This window comes from Cherax quadricarinatus, chromosome 7 (assembly GCF_038502225.1).
Source record: "Cherax quadricarinatus isolate ZL_2023a chromosome 7, ASM3850222v1, whole genome shotgun sequence".
NCBI lineage: Eukaryota > Metazoa > Arthropoda > Malacostraca > Decapoda > Parastacidae > Cherax > Cherax quadricarinatus.
In genome coordinates this window covers 49,985,072-50,008,802 of record NC_091298.1, presented here as the reverse complement: position 1 = coordinate 50,008,802, position 23,731 = coordinate 49,985,072, and the positions used below count along the sequence as shown (strand labels likewise).

Sequence of the window (23,731 nt, the reverse complement as noted above, 5' to 3'; positions counted from 1 at the left end):
ATCTAAACGATGCGATGCTGTCATCGCCACGGCAGACAAAAAGAGTACTCATCTTCATCTGTATAAACTTAAGTCAACAACATACAAGATTTACTAGATGTCAACACTTGCTCTACCATCCCTGAACATACCATGGAAGAAGTGCTTAATTTCTAAGCAAAACTCTTAACAAAACCAGGAAGTCAGATAAGTTAAGCTTCTCGTACTTTCATTGAGGTTTGTTAGACTCACAAACCCCGTGTTCTCAGACCCATCATGTCGGGTACTGTCAACGCCCCGAGCAAAAAATTATCAAAACTTGTGGGTGTGATTACTGAAGCTCACTTGAAACATGCGATGTCTTAGTCACAGGAGTGATCTCTGTGTGAGGAGCTGGCGAGTGTTTACATCACCGCCTCATTCACACGTGTACCAGCTGATTAAGCTATTAACCTTTGGTAAGACATGTGCAACAGTTAGGTATCTTTATTCGGAATAAAGATACCTAACTGCTGCACATGTGTCTTATCAACTCGTCGGTGTTGTGTACCATTATGATAATTACGTCATTAACCTTCAACTAAGGCTGATAATGTTACAGAATTACCTGTGTTTGCCAACATTTTGTTGAAGATAAATGGTATAAAATACCGTCACGATGGTAAAATAAACAAATGCAGTATAATGCGATCCTTTATCGACTACGTTTCGACCAAACAGTGTAATTTATGAAGTCACAAACAGATCTACCTGGGTAAAGAGTACATTAGTATATATCAGGCGGAGAATTCTGGGTAAGTTGTATTTAAGACGGACCTGCAAGCGACGGTCGAGTGTGTAAGTTATGTAGGATAACGATAAAGTTTCCTGGAGGGAATTCAGCCGTGTTGTAAAAGCCGTTGTTCTCGTTGAAACTGTTAGATATGCAGATAAGTGATGATTCCAAAATTCTGCGGTACTGACTGTCTTCCTCCCTGGCAATGAGTCTTGCGGCTCTGTAGTTCATTAAATACCTGTACAATTCTCGGTGTAGAACGCTGGCATTTCTTAAATTGTCTGGTCTAGCTGCTTGTTTTCTCTTCACACAAACACTCTGGAACATACTAGTAAGTTCACTCTAGAGGAGACTCTCCTACTGTTCCTCCAAGTAGATAAAACCAATTTTGTTCCAAGTTTGCCAAAAATCACTTACAAGAATTATTTCGTGCAATTATAGGCCTCCTTCTCAGATCTTGCACAATTACCAATCGGCTGTTCCTCGAATTAGTGCACATTACATTTGGTCACCTCCTTTAAATTTCACATTACGAAAGTATTATCAAGCAAATTCTCTTCCAGACAGCTTTCCAGTGGTCACCAACATAGCGAACCTTCCCAGCTTCCTTGACAATAAACTCGTTAGAAGTGCCACTAACACTGATTTCCATTTCGAACTGAGTGCAGAAATACAAGAGTGACTATCACAAGTACACGAGTGACTATCACAAGTACACGAGTGACTATCACAAGTACACGAGTGACTATCACAAGTACACGAGTGACTATCACAAGTACAAGAGTGACTATCACAAGTACACGAGTGACTATCACATGTACACGAGTGACTATCACAAGTACACGAGTGACTATCACATGTACACGAGTGACTATCACAAGTACACGAGTGACTATCACATGTACACGAGTGACTATCACAAGTACACGAGTGACTATCACATGTACACGAGTGACTATCACAAGTACACGAGTGACTATCACAAGTACACGAGTGACTATCACAAGTACACGAGTGACTATCACATGTACACGAGTGACTATCACAAGTACACGAGTGACTATCACATGTACACGAGTGACTATCACAAGTACACGAGTGACTATCACATGTACACGAGTGACTATCACAAGTACACGAGTGACTATCACATGTACACGAGTGACTATCACAAGTACACGAGTGACTATCACATGTACACGAGTGACTATCACATGTACACGAGTGACTATCACATGTACACGAGTGACTATCACAAGTACACGAGTGACTATCACAAGTACACGAGTGACTATCACATGTACACGAGTGACTATCACAAGTACACGAGTGACTATCACAAGTACACGAGTGACTATCACAAGTACACGAGTGACTATCACAAGTACAAGAATATACATAATACCGAGACACGTAAAAAGGCCAAAAGAGCAACTAATGAAACATTTCACTGCGGCCACATTTCACACTCCACGAACGAAACTTTGCACGGTAATTGTACCAACTTTGTTGCAAAATACCGTGAAGGAAAGAAGGCGATAAGAAATTCCTAAGTGAAACGGAATCTCTGGAGCTGATAAATTAGACATGTGCAACTCTTGGGTATCTTTACTGAGGAAACGTTTGGCGAAACGTTTCCTCAATAAAGATCCCCAAGAGTTGCACATGTGTCTAATTTATCAACATGTCGGTTCTCTGAACCATTTATCTGCATCTCTGGAGCTAATGATCCGTGAACACCAGTACACGTACAGCCGTGACCACCCCAGCAACACCAGTACACTTACAGCCGTGACCACCCCAGCAACACCAATACACCTACAGCCGTGACCACCCCAGCAACACCAGTCCAACACAGAGGCGATGTTGATCACATCACGAAATGGAATGGGGGTCTTGAGAGTCTCGTACATAAAAACTAAACGTGTGGACGAGAATGCATGAAGGCTGTCACTAGCGCCCTCCCCACAGACGTCCAGCAGCTCCACAACCTTCTGGTAAATAGTAATGTTGCCCGTATTGGAAACAGCTGTTACGTGATACCAAGATCATGAAGGAGCACTGCAGCAGGTCTACTGGCCCATGCTGGTACTTTCCTCAAACCCATCTCTTCTCAATGACAGGTTTATTATTGATTTACTATTACTACTACTACTACTATTACTATGCAACCTGGCTTCCGCCACTACTATCTTAGTACGAGGACTGAAGCCATTCACTGATTGGCAATATAATCAAAATCAAAACTTGTCAAGCGATTATTATAATACTGATTCTCAAAGTTTCCCTTAATAAATACCTTCGATCAGTTGCCAGAGTTTTCATGCTCCCGGAGAACGGCCATAGGCCAGGTAACTGATGAACCTGGCTATTGCTGTTGGTGGCCCACTCACCCACATTATCACAGCCTGGTTGATCTGGCACTGGTAAAGATACTTGTCCAGTTTCCTCTTGAAGACTTCTATACTTGTTCCAGCAGTGTTTCTGATATCTTCTGGTAAGATGTTGAATAATCGGGGACCACGGATGTTGATACAGTGTTCCCTTATTGTGCCCACTGCACCCCCCACCTTTCACTTGTTTATTTTGCACTTCCTCCCATATCTCCCACTCCTGCATGTTATTATGGCAGTGTGAAGGTTTAAAACAAGACAAGCACTTTCTAGGTATATATATATCCCCCAAGTACTTTCCAGGTATATATATATATATATATATATATATATATATATATATATATATATATATATATATATATATATCCCTCAAGTACTTTCTAGGTATATATATGACTAGAATACTAGTGTACAATAGTAGCCCCTCACTGGGTAGGCAAAATAGCACACCTACATAATGTACAGAGACTGAATAAATGGTTTAAATAAACCAACGGTTTGACGAGACTTGTCCAACATTTGGTTATCTTTATTTTGGAAGCTTTTCGCCAGTCATTGACTTCTTCAGTCTACTGCGGAGAAAGGTGGACGATGAAAAGGGGTAGCCTGAGGTAATCAGTCCCTTAGCGAATACGCAGCACTTTCATCAAGACTGACTGAACACGAACGACTCCAGGCTGAGGGACTGATCACCTCCAACTCCTCTTACGCTTTCACCTTTCTCCGCAGTGGACTGATGAAGCCACTGGCTGGCGAAACGTTCTCAATGTTCAGAGAACCGTCAGTGGCTGAACCACTTCAAACATTTAAATTATTGGAAATGCTTAAAGTCCCTTGAACTCTGCCACCTAGAACGTACTACCCTTGAACTGTGCCACCTAGAACGTGCTACCCTTGAACTGTGCCACCCACAACGTGCTACCCTTGAACTGTGCCACCTAGAACGTACTTCCCTTGAACTGTGCCACCTGGAACGTACTACCCTTGAACTGTGCCACCTAGAACGTGCTACCTTTGAACTGTGCCACCTAGAACGTACTACCCTTGAACTGTGCCACCTAGAACGTACTTCCCTTGAACTGTGCCACCTGGAACGTACTACCCTTGAACTGTGCCACCTAGAACGTGCTACCTTTGAACTGTGCCACCTAGAACGTGCTACCCTTGAACTGTGCCACCTAGAACGTACTACCCTTGAACTGTGCCACCTAGAACGTGCTACCCTTGAACTGTGCCACCTAGAACGTAATACCCTTGAACTGTGCCACCTAGAACGTGCTACCCTTGAACTGTGCCACCCAGAACGTGCTACCCTTGAACTGTGCCACCTAGAACGTACTTCCCTTGAACAGTGCCACCTGGAACGTACTACCCTTGAACTGTGCCACCTAGAACGTGCTACCTTTGAACTGTGCCACCTAGAACGTGCTACCTTTGAACTGTGCCACCTAGAACGTGCTACCTTTGAACTGTGCCACCTAGAACGTGCTACCTTTGAACTGTGCCACCTAGAACGTACTACCCTTGAACTGTGCCACCTGGAACGTGCTACCCTTGAACTGTGCCACCTAGAACGTACTACCCTTGAACTGTGCCACCTAGAACGTACTACCCTTGAACTGTGCCACCTAGAACGTACTACCCTTGAACTGTGCCACCTAGAACGTACTACCCTTGAACTGTGCCACCTAGAACGTACTACCCTTGAACTGTGCCACCTAGAACGTACTACCCTTGAACTGTGCCACCTGGAACGCACTACCCTTGAACTGTGCCACCTGGAACGTACTACCCTTGAACTGTGCCACCTAGAACGTACTACCCTTGAACTGTGCCACCTGGAACGTACTACCCTTGAACTGTGCCACCTAGAACGTACTACCCTTTAACTGTACCACCTAGAACGTGCTACCCTTGAACTGTGCCACCTGAAACGTACTACCCTTTAACTGTACCACCTAGAACGTGCTACCCTTGAACTGTGCCACCTGGAACGTACTACCCTTGAACTGTACCACCTAGAACGTACTACCCTTGAACTGTGCCACCTAGAACGTACTACCCTTGAACTGTGCCACCTAGAACGTGCTACCCTTGAACTGTGCCACCTGGAACGTACTACCTTGAACTGTGCCACCTAGAACGTACTACCCTTGAACTGTACCACCTAGAACGTACTACCCTTGAACTGTGCCACCTAGAACGTACTACCCTTGAACTGTGCCACCTAGAACGTACTACCCTTGAACTGTGCCACCTAGAACGTACTACCCTTGAACTGCGCCACCTGGAACGCACTACCCTTGAACTGTGCCACCTGGAACGTACTACCCTTGAACTGTGCCACCTAGAACGTACTACCCTTGAACTGTGCCACCTGGAACGTACTACCCTTGAACTGTGCCACCTAGAACGTACTACCCTTTAACTGTACCACCTAGAACGTGCTACCCTTGAACTGTGCCACCTGGAACGTACTACCCTTGAACTGTACCACCTAGAACGTACTACCCTTGAACTGTGCCACCTAGAACGTACTACCCTTGAACTGTGCCACCTAGAACGTACTACCCTTGAAATGTGCCATCTAGAACGTACTTCCCTTGAACTGTACCACCTAGAACGTGCTACCCTTGAACTGTGCCACCTGGAACGTAAACAACTATTTTCAAAAGGAATTAGTCCCAAATCACTACACTGAAATAACGCCTCTTGAAGTAAGATATAACTAAGTAAATGTAAGGGGACCAAGGCTTTTCAACATTTCTTTTGACCATAATGGAAATTACCAACATGCCCCAAGCTGTTTTTAAAAGGTAAGTTAATAGATTTCTCCACTTAAAAGCTAATCAACCAGGCTGTGGTGGATTAAATTAGAAAACCTGCAGCTAACACCAACAGTCGGACTGATGAGGCTATCAACCAGGAGGCTTGGGTGTGGGTTATGACCAGTGGGGGGGGGGGGCTGTGACTCCCGGGACTGTCTACAGGTAATGAACTACCTCACCCTGGGAGAGGGGTGATACAATCAATACCCCCCCCCTCCCACTCAATACAACCATCATCACTCTCAGACCTCAGAGAGGGGAAGGGGAGGAAGGGAAATCCATGACCTCCCTCTCATTATCACCATCACCACTACCAGACCTCAGGGAGGGGAGGCAGAGAGAAGGAGAGATAAGGGGAATGACCCCCTCTCTCATCACTACCATTACTTTATTAGACCCTCGTGAGGGGCTAGAGTAAGGGGAATCAACGACCCCTCTCCCCTCACCACAACTATCACCAACTTACCCTAAAGGGGAAGAGGGGGAGAAAAAGCATTCCTCTCATCACACCCACCCCCTTTAGGGGGTGGAGGTAAGAGGGGGCGGCGAGCAACGATTTATAAAATATCGGCTTCCAATACCTTTCGCTAGAGGAAATTGGCCTGAAATATGAGTTCTCATCCCCATTCAGTGCTTCCTTCATTATCTCTCTCTCTCTGAAACACACACAAACTAGTGAAGAGGCGGCGCCAGGAGTTATGACTCGACCCCTGCTATCACAATTAGGTGAGTATACCACACCACACACACACACACACACACACACACACACACAAACACACACACACACACACAGAACAGCAGGAAGCCAAGAACAAGAGTATGATGAGCGCAATAGAACTATGGTGGATACACTAGCTGAAGTGGCCAATAGGGCTCACATGGGTAAAGCAAAATTACTAATCATGGGGGATTTCAATCATAAGGAGATCGACTGGGAAAACCTAGAGCCACATGGGAGACCAGAAACGTGGAGGGCTAAGATGTTGGAGACTGTACTGGAGAACTTCATACACCAACATGTTAGGGATACAACCAGAGAGAGAGAGTAGAGGATGTTCCAACAGGCTGGATCTCATACTCACCTTGAGCAGTTCAGACATGGGGGATATCACTCACGAAAGACCCCTTGGTGCTAGTAATCACGACGTCCTGAGTTTTGAACACCTTGTAGAGTTAACAGTAGATAATGAGGCAGCACGAGAAGGACGGGAGAAGCCAAACTTCAAAAAACGGGGACTACATGGGCATGAGAAGATTCCTGCAGGAAGTGCAGTGGGAAAGAGAATCAGATTGTACATATAAATCCAAATGTACTCCTGTTAACCTTTTCCAAGCCTAGTTCCTAGTTCCACATGCTCTTGCGCTACCGTCCACAGAATGGATATGGAGTGCACAATAAACTAGCCACTTCGGTGGCAAAATCTAATCTGATAGCAAGTTGAAGAGTCTAGGACCCCGCATGTTACTGGTTGAAGTCTTCTGAAGCACAGATGTCAACAAAGTATCAATCGCTAGGCCTAAACTTCTTCCCAGCAAATTGTGAAAAACACAACAGCAGTAGTGCATTCTTTCACTAAAACAACGTTTCGCCCATAAGTACAATTTCTCAAGTACCTGGAACGTTGTAGAAATGAGCAATTAAGCCGTTATACCTGTCAGCCACTACTGGTAGTTTAGGAAAGATTGGCCACGAAAGAGGACAAATGTTTCCTGACGCGGGTCTTAGTTATATGACCCGCAGTTGCAGCTTTAAGTCATCTGACCGAAGCCTTGCACTGGCTTACCCCTCCACCTCTTTGAAAAATTAATTACACGATGTACGACTTGTAGGTTCACGAAATCCTAACTAGACGATCGTAGTGATACCAGGGAAGGTGTGGGGGGTTCGAGCCCCGCCCGGCCCGTGATGACTCAGAAGTGTTGAACCTCCTGTTGGTACACTGTTATGACAGTGCGAAGACTGTGAACCTGACCCTCAAGTTTATCTTAACTGGCGTCTGTCTGTATCTGTCTATTTCTGCCTCTCCGTCTGTCCGTCCGTCTGTTTGCCTCTCCGTTCGTCTGTCTCTGCCTCTCCGTCCGTCCGACCGTCCCTGCCTCTCCGTCCGTTCGTCCCTGCCTCTGTCTCTCCGTCCGTCCATCTCCGCCTCTCTCTCCCCCCCCGTGTCTCCCTCCCGTCACTGTCTCCCCCGTCTGTCTCCCCGTGTCTCTGTGTCTCCCCCGTCTCTCTCGGTGTCTCCCTCGTCTCTCTCCGCGTCTCCCTCCCGTCTCTCTCTCCGTGTCTCCCCTCGTGTCTCCCCTCGTGTCTCCCCCTCGTCCCTCTCCGTGTCTCCCCCTCGTCGCTCTCCGTGTCTCCCCGTGTCTCCCCCTCGTCTCTCTCCGTGTCTCCCCCTCGTCTCTCTCCGTGTCTCCCCCTCGTCTCTCTCCGTGTCTCCCCCTCGTCTCTCTCCGTGTCTCCCCCTCGTCTCTCCGTATTTCCCCCGTCTCTCTCGGTGTCTCCCTCGTCCCTCTCCGTGTCTCCCCCTCGTCCCTCTCCGTGTCTCCCCCTCGTCCCTCTCCGTGTCTCCCCCTCGTCCCTCTCCGTGTCTCCCCCTCGTCCCTCTCCGTGTCTCCCCCTCGTCCCTCTCCGTGTCTCCCCCGTCTCTCCGTATTTCCCCCGTCTCTCTCCGTGTCTCCCCCTCGTCTCTCTCCGTGTCCCCCAGTTTCACTCCGTGTCCCCCAGTCTCACTCCGTGTCTCACCCCCAGTCTCTGTCTTCCCCCGTCTCTCCCTCTCAGATAAGACTCATGTGCAACAAGTAGGTAACTATCTCGAAATTCTTCACCTACACAGTAGGCGGCTTCTTCAGTCTAGCACAGAGGTGACAAAGGTTTCCGGGAAACACGCAACAGTTGCACGTATGTATTATCAGCTCATCGGTACAGTGTGCACATTACTGTAGTGTTCAATCCCGGCCGGGGAATGGCTTGTTTGCAATCGTGTCATTACGATTTCGTGAGTCAGTTACTGTAGTGTACTTGTACGTTCCGAGGGGTGTACGCTACTTCCAGCAAGTTACAAGTCATGACAGTTCCAGCACACCATGACCACGAAGACTGCCACACACACTGCCTGTCTTCCAGTACAAAATGATGTCCTAGGGAGTCCAGCTTTAAACGGGTGTCCCGTAGCTCGATCTCCAGCGCCCTTAGCTCACACACTGACGTACGGAGTTCCAATCTCCGGTACGGCTGGAAAACATTAACGACGTGTTTCCCTAAGACACCTGCTGTCCATGTTCACCCATCAGTAAAATAGGTACTCGGGTGCTAGTCAACTGGTGTGGGTCGCATCCTGGGACACTGACCTAATTTGCGGGAAATAAACAGCATAATAAGCAGCTTTCTGTATAGTAGTATGTCATTGATGTCAGCTAGACCTGTATACCTTGTACGTGTACCTGTAGAAATAAAGATATTATACCTTTACCTTTGATGAGTTTCCAGAGTTTTTCTACTCCCGGTGCCCGGCCATGGGCCAGGCTCGTCTGGTTCTAGCCTGGTCAACCAGGCTATTGCTGCTGGTGGCCCGCTGCCTCACATATCCATCCCAGTCTGGTTGATCCGGCTCCTGGTGAAGATGCTTGTCCAGTTTCCTCTTGAAGACTTCTACACTTGTCCCAGCAGTGTTTCTGATATCTGGTAAGATACTGAATAATCTGGTGCCACGGATGTTGATACAGTGTTCCCTTATTGTGACCACGGCACCCCCTGTTGAACTGAGGTTGTCCAGCTGTGATTCTCAGTCTTTAGCAATGGCAGGTCATCCAGTGGCAGGTCATCCAGTGGCAGGTCATGGCAGTTGCCATGACCTGCCACTGGATTGTACTCCCGGATGATTTAAAACTTTTCAATATTTTTTTTAATGAAAGCTGCTGCCATGTTTTGTGTGACGAGGCTGTACGGTGGTTCTGAGGCCTCGAGGATGATACCTGAGAGACAGCAAAGATGGAGATCTAAGAGAGAGCAGAGTAAAAAAGAGCAGAGAGAACAAAAACAGAGATAAAATCAAAGAGATGGAGAGCAGAAAGAGAAGGAAGAGCGAACAAAGAGTCCACAGAAAGAGCAAAAAAAAAAGACACCAATTAACATCACAACTCCCCCTCCCCCCCTCCCCTTCCCCCCCTCCCATTTTTTCTTTTTTATAAAAACAACGATGATTTAAATATAGAAGTACGACAGTTGCTGGAGCTTAATTAACACGGGGGGCGCCGCTCCCTGGAGAAAAACTTTAATGACCCCCACCCTCTCATCAAGCTTCAAAAAAAACACCAAAATTTGTCACGCCTCCCCCTCCCATTCCTCCCCTCCCCCCCTTCCCCCCTCCTAAAAACAGGCAAGTCATTAATTTTTGAGTCAGGAATTAGAAGAGGAAAAAAAAGAGAAAGTTGCAGTTACATTGAAATATAATTTGCAATTATATTATTGTATAATCTGTAGTTACATTTTTTGGAATTATATTAGTGGTGAGAGAGAAGGAAATAAGATTAAAGAGCGGCAAGAAAAAGATAATTGAAACACGTAACATCAGATGAAATGGGAGGAGGAAGAGGAGGTGAGGGGAGGTAAAGGAAAGTGGAGGAGGTGAGGGGAGGTAAAGTGGAGGAGGTGAGGGGAGGTAAAGTGGAGGAGGTGAGGGGAGGTAAAGTAGAGGAGGTGAGGGGAGGTAAAGTGGAGGAGGTGAGGGGAGGTAAAGTGGAGGAGGTGAGGGGAGGTAAAGGAAAGTGGAGGAGGTGAGGGGAGGTAAAGTGGAGGAGGTGAGGGGAGGTAAAGTGGAGGAGGTGAGGGGAGGTAAAGTGGAGGAGGTGAGGGGAGGTAAAGTGGTGGTGGTGAGGGGAGGTAAAGGAAAGTGGAGGAGGTGAGGGGAGGTGGAGGAGGTGAGGGGACGTAAAGTGGAGGAGGTGAGGGGAGGTAAAGTGGAGGAGGTGAGGGAAAGTGGAGGAGAGGGAAAGTGGAGAAGGTGAGGGAAAGTGGAGGAGGTGAGGGGAGGTAAAGGAAAGTGGAGGAGGTGAGGGGAGGTAAAGGAAAGTGGAGGAGGTGAGGGAAAGTGGAGGAGGTGAGGGGAGGTAAAGGAAAGTGGAGGAGGTGAGGGGAGGTAAAGGAAAGTGGAGGAGGTGAGGGGAGGTAAAGGAAAGTGGAGGAGGTGAGGGGAGGTAAAGGAAAGTGGAGGAGGTGAGGGGAGGTAAAGGAAAGTGGAGGGGAGGTAAAGGGTGAGGGGAGGTAAAGGAAAGTGGAGGAGTGAGGGGAGGTAGGTGAGGAGAGGTAAAGGAAAGTGGAGGAGGGCGAGGGGAGGTAAAGGAAAGTGGAGGAGGCGAGGGGAGGTAAAGGAAAGTGGAGGCGAGGGGAGGTAAAGGAAAGTGGAGGAGGTGAGGGGAGGTAAAGGAAAGTGGAGGAGGTAAAGGAAAGTGAGGGGAAAGTGGAGGAGGTGAGGGGAGGTAAAGTGGAGGAGGGGAAGTGGAGGAGGTGAGGGAGGGGAGGTAAAGGAAAGTGGAGGAGGTGAGGGAAGGTAAAGGAAAGTGGAGGAGGTGAGGGGGGTAAAGGAAAGTGGAGGAGGTGAGGGGGGGGGTAAAGGAAAGTGGAGGAGGTGAGGGGGGTAAAGGAAAGTGGAGGAGGTGAGGGGGGTAAAGGAAAGTGGAGGAGGTGAGGGGAGGTAAGGGAAAGAGGAGGAGGTGGAGGAGGTGAAGGGAGGTGGAGGAGGTGAGGGGAGGTGGAGGAGGTGAGGGGAGGTGGAGGAGGTGAGGGGAGGTGGAGGAGGTGAGGGGAGACTGACGTCTCAAGAAGTTATGCAGGATGACGACCCAGCCAGTAAACAACAAGGTACGAAAGTCCCTTCAAGTGTAGTGTCAAAGAACAGGGGCACAGTTCAGGGGCACAGTTCAGGGGCACAGTTCAGGGGCACAGTTCAGGGGCACAGTTCAGGGGCACAGTTCAGGGGCACAGTTCAGGGGCACAGTTCAGGGGCACACATGGTTTACAAATAAGGGGACTAGAAAAGGTGTAAAGATAAGGGAAAAACACGCAGATAAGTATAGATAATGAATACTTGTACACAAAGTATACAGTGGTGACATGTATGGACGGGGTACAGCAATATCTCAGACACCCCCATACCCCACCAGACTACGTCAGACACCCCCATACCCCACCAGACTACGTCAGACACCCCCATACCCCAACAGACTACGTCAGACACCCCCATACCCCACTAGACTACGTCAGACACCCCCATACCCCACCAGACTACCTCAGACACCCCCATACCCCACCAGACTACCTCAGACACCCCCATCCCCCACCAGATTACCTCAGACACCCCCATACCCCACCAGACTACGTCAGACACCCCCATACCCCACCAGACTACGTCAGACACCCCCATCCCCCACCAGATTACGTCAGACACCCCCATACCCCACCAGACTACCTCAGACACCCCCCTACCCCACCAGACTACCTCAGACACCCACTACCCCACCAGACTACCTCAGACACCCCCATACCCCACCAGACTACCTCAGACACCCCGCTACCCCACCAGACTACCTCAGACACCCCCCTACCCCACCAGACTACGTCAGACACCCCCCTACCCCACCAGACTACGTCAGACACCCCCATACCCCACCAGACTACGTCAGACAACCCCATAACCCACCAGACTACCTCAGACACCCCCCAACCCCACCAGACTACCTCAGACACCCCCTTACCCCACCAGACTACCTCAGACACCCCCCAACCCCACCAGACTACCTCAGACACCCCCGTACCCCACCAGACTACCTCAGACACCCCCCCACCCCCCCAGCCAACCTCAGACACCCCCCAACCCCACCAGATTACCTTAGACACCCCCCAACCCCACCAGACTACCTCAGACACCCCCCTACCCCACCAGACTACCTCAGACACCCCCCTACCCCACCAGACTACCTCAGACACCCCCTACCCCACCAGACTACCTCAGACACCCCCCTACCCCACCAGACTACCTCAGATACCCCCCTACCCCACCAGACTACCTCAGAAACCCCCAACCCCACCAGACTACCTCAGATACCCCCCTACCCCACCAGACTACCTCAGATACCCCCCTACCCCACCAGACTACCTCAGACACCCCCCTTCCCCACCAGACTACCTCAGACACCCCCTACCCCACCAGACTACCTCAGACACCGCCTACCCCACCAGACTACCTCAGACACCCCCCTACCCCACCAGACTAAATCAGACACCCCCCTACCCCACCAGACTACCTCAGACACCCCCCTACCCCACCAGACTACCTCAGACACCCCCCTACCCCACCAGACTACCTCAGACACCCCCTACCCCACCAGACTACCTCAGACACCCCCTACCCCACCAGACTACCTCAGATACCTCCCTACCCCACCAGACTACCTCAGACACCCCTCTACCCCACCAGACTACCTCAGATACCCCCCTACCCCACCAGACTACCTCAGATACCTCCCTACCCCACCAGACTACCTCAGACACCCCCTACCCCACCAGACTACCTCAGACACCCCCCTACCCCACCACACTACCTCAGACACCCCCTACCCCACCAGACTACCTCAGACACCCCCATACCCCACCAGACTACCTCAGACACCCCCCTACCCCACCAGACTACCTCAGATACCTCCCTACCCCACCAGACTACCTCAGACACCCCCCTACCCCACCAGACTACCTCAGACACCCCCCTACCCCACCAGACTACCTCACACACCCCCTACCCCACCAGACACCCCCCTACCCCACCAGACTACCTCAGACACCCCCATACCCCACCAGACTATCTCAGACACCCCCCTACCCCACCAGACTACCTCAGACACCCCCCTACCCCACCAGACTACCTCAGACACCCCCCTACCCCACCACACTACCTCAGATACCCCCCTACCCCACCAGACTACCTCAGATACCCCCCTACCCCACCAGACTACCTTAGATACCCCCCTACCCCACCAGACTACCTCAGAAACCCTCTACCCCACCAGACTACCTCAGATACTCCCCTACCCCACCAGAGTACCTCAGATACCCCCCCTATGCCACCAGACTACCTCAGATACCCCCCTACCCCACCAGACTACCTCAAGACACCCCCTACCCCACCACACTACCTCAGACACCCCCTACCCCACCACACTACCTCAGACACCCCCCTACCCCACCACACTACCTCAGACACCCCCCTACCCCACCACACTACCTCCGACACCCCCCTACCCCACCACACTACCTCAGACACCCCCCTACCCCACCCCACTACCTCAGACACCCCCCTACCCCACCACACTACCTCAGACACCCCCCTACCCCACCACACTACCTCAGACACCCCCCTACCCCACCACACTACCTCAGACACCCCCCTACCCCACCACACTACCTCAGACACCCCCCTACCCCACCAGACTACCTCAGACAACCCCCTATCCCACCAGACTACCTCAGACACCCCCCTACCCCACCAGACTACCTCAGACACCCCCCTACCCCACCAGACTACCTCAGACACCCCCCTACCCCACCAGACTACCTCTGACACCCCCCTACCCCACCAGACTACCTCAGACACCCCCCTACCCCACCAGACTATCTCAGACACCCCCCTACCCCACCACACTACCTCAGGCACCCCCCTACCCCACCACACTACCTCAGGCACCCCCCTACCCCACCACACTACCTCAGGCACCCCCCTACCCCACCACAATACCTCAGACACCCCCCTACCCCACCACACTACCTCAGACACCCCCCTACCCCACCAGACTATCTCAGACACCCCCCTACCCCACCACACTACCTGAGGCACCCCCCTACCCCACCACACTACCTCAGGCACCCCCCTACCCCACCACACTACCTCAGACCCCCCCCGACCCCACCACACTACCTCAGACACCCCCCAACCCCACCACACTACCTCAGACACCCCCCTACCCCACCACACGACCTCAGACCCCCCCCTACCCCACCACACTACCTCAGACACCCCCCTACCCCACCACACTACCTCAGACACCCCCATACCCCACCAGACTACCTCAGACACCCCCATACCCCACCAGACTACCTCAGACACCCCCTTACCCCACCAGACTACCTCAGACACCCCCTTACCCCACCAGACTACCTCAGACACCCCCTTACCCCACCAGACTACCTCAGACACCCCCCTACCCCACCAGACTACCTCAGACACCCCCTACCCCACGAGATTACCTCAGACACCCCCTTACCCCACCAGACTACCTCAGACACCCCCTTACCCCACCAGATAACCTCGGACACCCCCCTACCCCACCAGATAACCTCAGACACCCCCCTACCCCACCAGACTACCTCAGACATCCCCTTACCCCACCCGACTACCTCAGACACCCCCCAACCCCACCACACTACCTCAGACACCCCCCTACCCCACCACACTACCTCAGACACCCCCTACCCCACCACACTACCTCAGACACCCCCTACCCCACCACACTACCTCAGACACCCCCTACCCCAACACACTACCTCAGACACCCCCCTACCCCACCAGACTACCTCAGACACCCCCCTACCCCACCACACTACCTGAACCACCACTACCAACACTACACAGTGAACACCAGCATTGTTATGTACAAGGTTTACAACTGTGGGAGAAGGACCATGTACTGACACCAAAAATACCTCTCTGAAGGCTTCCAATGTACCTTTGAAGGCTTCTGATATACCTTGGCTTCATATCAAAGAGCATAAATAATAGGAGTCCTCGGGATGTTCAACTATGTATCCTTGGTTAGGTCTCATTTAGACTAAGCTGCTCAGTTTTGGTCACCGTATTACAGAATGGATATAAATGCTCTGGAAAACGTTGGTTTAGAAAGACACGTAAGCAAAACCAACTTCTCGGTATTTATTACTAAGGTTTATACTACTCGAAAACGTACAAAGGAGGATGACAAAATTGATCCCATGTATCAGAAATCTTCCCTATGAGTATACACTGAGGCCCTGAATCTGCGCTCTCTAGAAAGGCGTAGAATTAGAGGGGATATGACTGAGGTGTATAAATGGAAAACAGGAATAAATAAAGGGGATGTAAATAGCGTGCTAAAAATATCTAGCCAAGACAGGACTCGTAGCAATGGTTTAAAGTTGGAAAAAATCAGATTCAGGAAGGATATAGGAAAGCACTGGTTTGGTAATCGAGTTGTGGATGAATGGAACAAACTCCCGAGTACAGTTATAGAGGCTAAAACGTTGTGTAGTTTTAAAAATAGGTTAGATAAATACACGAGAGGGTGTGGGTGGGTGCGAGTTGGAACTGGCTAGCTTGTGCTGCTGGGTCAGATCTGTTCCTTCCTTAAGTAAATGTGACCTGACCTATCTAGGTTGGTCATTGATTTAAACCCTGAGGAGACTTGGACCTGCTTCGCATGGGCCAGTAGGCCTGTTGCAGTGTTCCTTCTATTTTGTGTTATGTTCTAAAGGCTTCCAATATACTTTTGAAGACTTTCTAGAGTTTTTCTAATCTGGCAACCCGACCATGGGCCAGGCTCATCTGGTACTTGCCTGGTCAACCAGGTTCTTGCTGCTGGTGGCCATCTGGCCACGAAACCATCACAGCCTGGTTGATCCAACACAACCACAATAAAAATCTATTAAGACATAGAAGGCCTAAAACTATATTAAAAAGAAAAAGAAAAAAGTTAGGACATTACCATTATATTGTAAGGTTCAGCAGTTCTCGAGTAGTGTTTTATTCGTCAGGAAAGATGTCTCTCCTGACACGGGTCTTTCAGACGATGATATATGTCAAGTGATCATACGTGTCAGGAAGTGTCAGACAGCAGACACTTAACACCCACCGGTCGTGTCCACACCAGCTTCAGTTCCTCCCCCGTCAATTCCAAACACTATATACTGTATCACCACTAAAAGCCCATCACTTCATCACAATAAAATATTGGAGACCTACTCACCACGACTCGACGACACTCGCTCACCACGACACTCGCTCACTACACTGCCTGCCTCCCTCCTCCAGCAACAGTACACACACACACTTGCTAAGGCCGAACAACTGCACCACGGCCATTAAGATTGCATGTAGCCTGTTTACCACTAGTTTTTTTTTTATATTTTATTAAGAGCACATCTTGTACAGACAAAATACATATATATAGTATAACACTGTGGAGAAGAATAAGTATATACATAAAGTATCACACACGCACACGTTGTTGGACACAGGAGAAGCAACCCGTCACAGACAAAAACAAAGACAGACCATCAATCACACTATACATCACTCAAGCCTCCTATCAGTATAAGAAAAGCACATGAAATTATCACATGAAATTATCTCATGTAGGTGTAAGTACAAGAAACAGCACACACACTTATTATTGAAAGAAACGCACATTCCTAATAAAAAAAACTTTCTTGGGAGTAAGTCTAACAAAACTATGTGCATCCGCCGGAGGTACACACACCTCCGCGAAATACACTGGCCACAATTACTAAATTATCATATTGTTGTACACATACATAGACATATCATCATGCATAGTAAAGACTGTCAACAAATCAAGTTCACATCACAGGCTTCCATAGCCTAATGCGAACACATAAATAAAAACTACTCTATCACAACCTGCACAAAAGTCAACGTGCAAAGCAAAGGTGCATACAAGAGACACTATCAAGTTGCAAATTCAGTCTCTCCAACACTCCTTACCCCCCTCCCCCCCCCCCATATGGGCAACCGCCCACTTTCTCTCATCATTACACATAACCCTGTCACACAGTCTTCAAGCCGTACATAAGCATATAACCTGTCACAGCGCGACAGTTTCACAATCACTACGATCCTCACCCAAGCATCCTTACAGCATACATGCGTATATTACCTCTAATATACGTATGATGTTAAGTGACCAAGCAAGTTCAAGGTCATATATACATAGAGAGTAATGCAGTCATCATCCCGTGGGACACGTATGCAAAAGTATAAACCAATAATCCCCACACCCAAACTGGATGGCACTTTCATTCCGGCTGTCATCACACTAACATCCTAACCCCTACTAACCAAACTGAATCATCCCTTGTTCACGTCTAAGCCCATACCACACACACACACACACACACACACACACACACACATATATATATATATATATATATATATATATATATATATATATGTGTGTGTGTGTGTGTGTGAACGACATAATGGAAGGGATAGACTCAGAAGTGTCCTTGTTTGCAGATGATGCGAAGTTAATGAGAAGAATCAAATCGGACGAGGATCAGGCAGGACTACAAAGAGACCTGGACAGGCTACAAGCCTGGTCCAGCAACTGGCTCCTTGAATTTAACCCTGCCAAATGCAAAGTCATGAAGATTGGGGAAGGGCAAAGAAGACCGCAGACACAATATAGTTTAGATGACCAAAGACTGTAAACCTCACTCAAGGAAAAAGATCTGGGGGCGAGTATAACACCGAGCATATCTCCTGAGGCGCACATCAATCAGATAACTGCTGCAGCATACGGGCGCCTGGCAAACCTACGGATAGCGTTCCGATACCTCAGTAAGGATTCGTTTAAGACTCTGTATACCATTTACGTCAGGCCCATACTGGAGTATGCAGCACCAGTTTGGAACCCACACCTAGTCAAGCACGTCAAGAAATTAGAGAAAGTGCAAAGGTTTGCAACAAGACTAGTCCCAGAGCTACAGGGATTGTCCTACGAAGAAAAGTTGAAGGAAATCGACCTTACGACACTGGAGGACAGGAGGGTCAGGGGAGACATGATAACGACATATAAAATACTGCACGGAATAGACAAGGTGGACAAAGACGGGATGTTCCAGAGAAGGGACACAGACACAAGAGGTCACAATTGGAAGTTGAAGACTCAGATGAATCAAAGGGATGTTAGGAAGTATTTCTTCAGCCATAGAGTAGTCAGGCCGTAGAATAGCCTAGAAAGTGACGTAGTGGAGGCGGGAACCATACATAGTTTTAAGGCGAGGTATGATAGAGCTCATGGGGCAGGGAGAGAGAGGACCTAGTAGCAATCAGCGAAGAGACGGGGCCAGGAGCTGTGAATCGACCCCTGCAACCATAAATAGGTGAGTACAAATAGGTGAGTACACACACACACACACACACACACACACACACACACACACACACACACACACACACACACACACTCGGACGAGGATGAGGCAGGACTGCAAAGAGACCTAGACAGGCTGGACATGTGGTCCAGCAACTGGCTTCTCGAATTCAATCCAGCCAAATGCAAAGTCATGAAGATTGGGGAGGGGCAAAGAAGACCGCAGACAGAGTATAGGCTAGGTGGACAAAGACTACAGACCTCACTCAGGGAGAAAGACCTTGGGGTGACCATAACACCGAGCACATCACCGGAGGCACACATCAACCAAATAACCGCTGCAGCATACGGGCGCCTGGCAAACCTGAGAATAGCGTTCCGATACCTTAATAAGGAATCGTTCAAGACACTGTACACTGTGTATGTTAGGCCCATACTGGAGTATGCAGCACCAATCTGGAACCCACACCTGGTCAAGCACGTCAAGAAATTAGAGAAAGTACAAAGGTTTGCAACAAGGCTAGTCCCAGAGCTCAAGGGAATGTCGTACGAGGAAAGGTTAAGGGAAATCGGACTGACGACACTGGAGGACAGAAGGGTCAGGGGAGACATGATAACGACATACAAGATACTGCGGGGAATAGACAAGGTGGACAGAGGGGACACAGGGACAAGGGGTCACAACTGGAAGCTGAAGACTCAGACGAGTCACAGGGACGTTAGGAAGTATTTCTTTAGTCATAGAGTCGTCAGGAAGTGGAATAGCCTAGCAAGTGAAGTAGCAGAGGCAAGAACCATACATAGTTTTAAGAAGAGGTATATATATATATATGCTGTGGTCGATATGAATCAAACCCAATAAACCAGCTTGTATACTGTTTAGTGTTGACGACCCCGTTCAGGGCAGGGAAAAGATCAGAGCTGAAACAAATACAGAGATCGTTTACGGCACTCACAGAGCCAGTAAAGCATTTAAATTACTGGGAACACCTTAAGGTCCTAAATATGTACTCAGTGGAGAGTAGAGAGAGATACATAATATAAACACGTAAAGTACCTAAGGACCTCGTCCCAAATCTGTACATAATGGAGTGAGAGATATGGGAGGAAGTGCAAAATAAACCCAGTGAAAAGCATGGGTGTAGTGGACACAATAAGGGAACACTGTATCAACATCCGTGGCTACAGATTATTCAACATCTTACCAGAAGATATCAGAAACACTGCTGGAACAAGTGAAGTCTTCAAAAGAAACCTGGACAAGTATCTTCACCATATCAACCAGGCTGTGATGGATATAAGGGCCAATGGGACATCAGCAGCAATAGCCTGGTTAACCAGATAAGCCTGGCCCAGGGCCGGGGTTCGGAAATGCAAAAACTCTCGAAACCTCATCAAAGGCATATCAAAGGTATAACCTACATTGCTCGAAATTTAGACTAGTCTGAATTGGCTAAAATATCCTCAACTGTCTTTAAACTTTCTTATTTAATCTCGGGGTATTGAAAAATAGGTTGGTAACTCTTGAAAAACAGGTTGGTAGCTCTTGAAAAACAGGTTGGTAACTCTTGAAAAAACAGGTTGGTAACTCTTGAAAAAACAGGTTGGTAACTCTTGAAAAATAGGTTGGTAACTCTTGAAAAACAGGTTGGTAACTCTTGAAAAAACAGGTTGGTAACTCTTGAAAAACAGGTTGGTAACTCTTGAAAAAGCAGGTTGGTAACTCTTGAAAAACAGGTTGGTAACTCTTGAAAAACAGATTGGTAACTCTTGAAAAACAGGTTGGTAACTCTTGAAAAAACAGGTTGGTAACTCTTGAAAAACAGGTTGGTAACTCTTGAAAAACAGGTTGGTAACTCTTGAAAAAACAGGTTGGTAACTCTTGAAAAACAGGTTGGTAACTCTCGAAAAACAGGTTGGTAACTCTTGAAAAACAATAACTAACAGTACAAGAATCACTACACAACAGGCTGGGAAGACGATATGATCCCCATAGATCTACACCAGTTTTTGGGAAGGATGAGCTTAATGGCGTTCGGAGTATACCGACCTTAATCTACGGCAAAGGAGATGTAAATGAGAGAGCGTCTTCCCTACCGGCGAAGACGACGGACAACAGAACTTCTCTGACTTTCTAAAGCACGAAAGGCAACTCTGGTTAGGAAAATGAAGAACGTCGAACACAAACTGACTGAATCACAGAGTCCGTGAGACACAGGAACATCAGAAAGCCATAAATGAAATCAGAAGCGCAAATATTTCTCTAGCTTAAAACCCAGAGCGAAAACCACATCTAGTATAGAGCCTTTACTTAAAACAGATGGAACTTACACTGATGACAGTAAGGAAACGAGTGAAATCCTGCCGGGTTACCAACTGGAGAAGACCCGGACCGGGACAGCACCAACCAGCCTACAAGAAGAGTGAAATACTGAAGCCACAGTACGACTGTGTTCAGTGGCCCACTCATCAGTGTAAGGATTGAATACCCTGATCATTTTTTTTCCATTAATGAGATTCGAAACACAGTTGTTATCTCTAGCATTTCTGAAGTAAATCTCTTTCCTGGTGACTCTGAGACCATAGGCAGCATGTCCATACATTCTGCTTCAGGCAGACTCGTGGAACTTCATATTCCTATAAAAATACAAAAAAAAACTTGATCTTGGGCCTTTCATAATCTATGGAGGAGGAGCTTGACCACAGGTGTCATTCTATGGTCATTAACTCAATGGTACTTTCCCGCTTCACAAAGGCAGCAGTGAACTGCGAAAAATTATAGACCAGTTGTGCTAACGTCACACATTAGCAAGTTTGCTAATTACATGGAATCGCAAAAATTGCAGTCCAGGGAAGCGTGAGTTTAGAGCAGGTCTCTCCTGCCTTCCACAATTACTAAAGCATTACAACATGATCTTGGAAGCACTGGACAAGCAAAACGCTCATGTATTGTACACTGATTTTGCAAAAGTGTTCTACTAGAGCCACTGTGCTGTGATAATGCACAACATGCATTTAAAAGGAACAACTGGAAAAGTGGGCAGATGGATATTTAACTTCTAAACAAGTAAAACCCAGAGAATAGTTGTATACAAAGTGAAAATGGAGGCTGACTGTGAAAAACTGCTCTTCAAGGCACAGTACTCGCTCCACATCTGTTTCTCATTCTTATATCTGGCATAGACAAAGACATAAATCATAGCACCGTAACATTCTTTCCTGATAACACCAGAATCTCCATGAGAGTGACATCTGTCGATGTCCATGTGTGAGACCTGAGAGAGAATTTCTGAAGATCTCAGATTCAATGATCACTCCAATGTTGCCATCACTACCGTAAGGAAAACGACAGGTTGGATTACTAGAACGTTCAGAACAGGAGATGCTGAGCCAATGATGACGCTCAAGTCGATTCTTCTCTCCAGGGAATACTACTGGAAGCTGACGACCTCCTTCAAGACAGGCGAGACTGATGAGATGTAAGAAGTAGAGAGAACTTTCACTGCTCCTGTACATTCAAACATCTAAACTATTAGGAACGCTTGAAATCTCTTGAAGCGTACTTCTTGGAAAGTGACAGTGTCACACACACCCCACTCTGTCTATATATATACTGTCACACACATCCCACTCTGTCTATATATACTGTCATACACACCCCACTCTGTCTATATATACTGTCACACACATCCCACTCTGTCTATATATACTGTCACACACACCCCACTCTGTCTATATATACTGTCATACACACCCCACTCTGTCTATATATACTGTCATACACACCCCACTGTCTATACTGTCATACACACCCCACTCTGTCTATATATACTGTCATACACACCCCACTCTGTCTATACTGTCATACACACCCCACTCTGTCTATACTGTCATACACACTCCACTCTGTCTATATATACTGTCACACACACCCCACTCTCCTGCTACATGTACTGTCTTTTTAATCTGTGTTAGAAGTAATCAAGGTCAAAGGACCGAAACGTTTTCTGATAAATATGTCCTAGTGTTTGCTCACGTGTTTTTTTAAATCAATTTGTCCGTATCTATTGCCAAGGTTTATACCACATCCTAAGTTACACCTGGAAAGTCCTGGAGGGATCGATGCCAAACCTGCACATCGAGGTCATGTAAAAGAAAGATTTAATCGCCCTTGTGTGTGTGGGACGGTATCAACGGCCGCAGGCAGGCAGGCAGGCAGGCAGGCAGGCAGGCAGGCAGGCAGGCAGGCAGGCAGGCAGGCAGGCAGGCAGGCAGGCAGGCGGTGGCTGTCACAGTCTCGGTTCCTCCCTGCCCTGGTATTCCGAGGCAGCCACTCCCCGAGACTCTATAGTATGGATGCTGCTGCTACTGAGACGCTGACGGATTTACACCGTACAACGGAATAGGGGCGCTGCCCCGCGGTATAAGGGCGATGCCCCACGAGCTAGAGGAGCTGCCTCGCGGGATAGGGGCTTTGCCCCACGAGATAGGGACGCCACACAAACTTAGCAGACGGTGCAGAGTACCTCCACTAAAAAGCAGGGGAGCGGCGAGTACTC

The 23,731-nt window shown here is 48.4% G+C and overlaps 1 protein-coding gene across 1 annotated transcript in view; it reads right to left on the bottom strand.

Annotated features, from left to right (window-relative positions):
- LOC128687037 (protein tolkin) overlaps positions 1-22,438 on the bottom strand; it is a 449,316-nt gene extending 426,878 nt beyond the window's left edge. The window contains exons 1-2 of the mRNA XM_070082113.1: positions 22,287-22,438; positions 17,022-17,122 (exon numbers count right to left, since the gene is read on the bottom strand). Of these exons, the coding sequence (XP_069938214.1) occupies positions 17,022-17,122; positions 22,287-22,438 (253 nt within the window). The remainder of the gene's footprint in view (positions 1-17,021; positions 17,123-22,286) is intronic.
- Between the last annotated feature and the right edge of the window lie 1,293 nt (positions 22,439-23,731).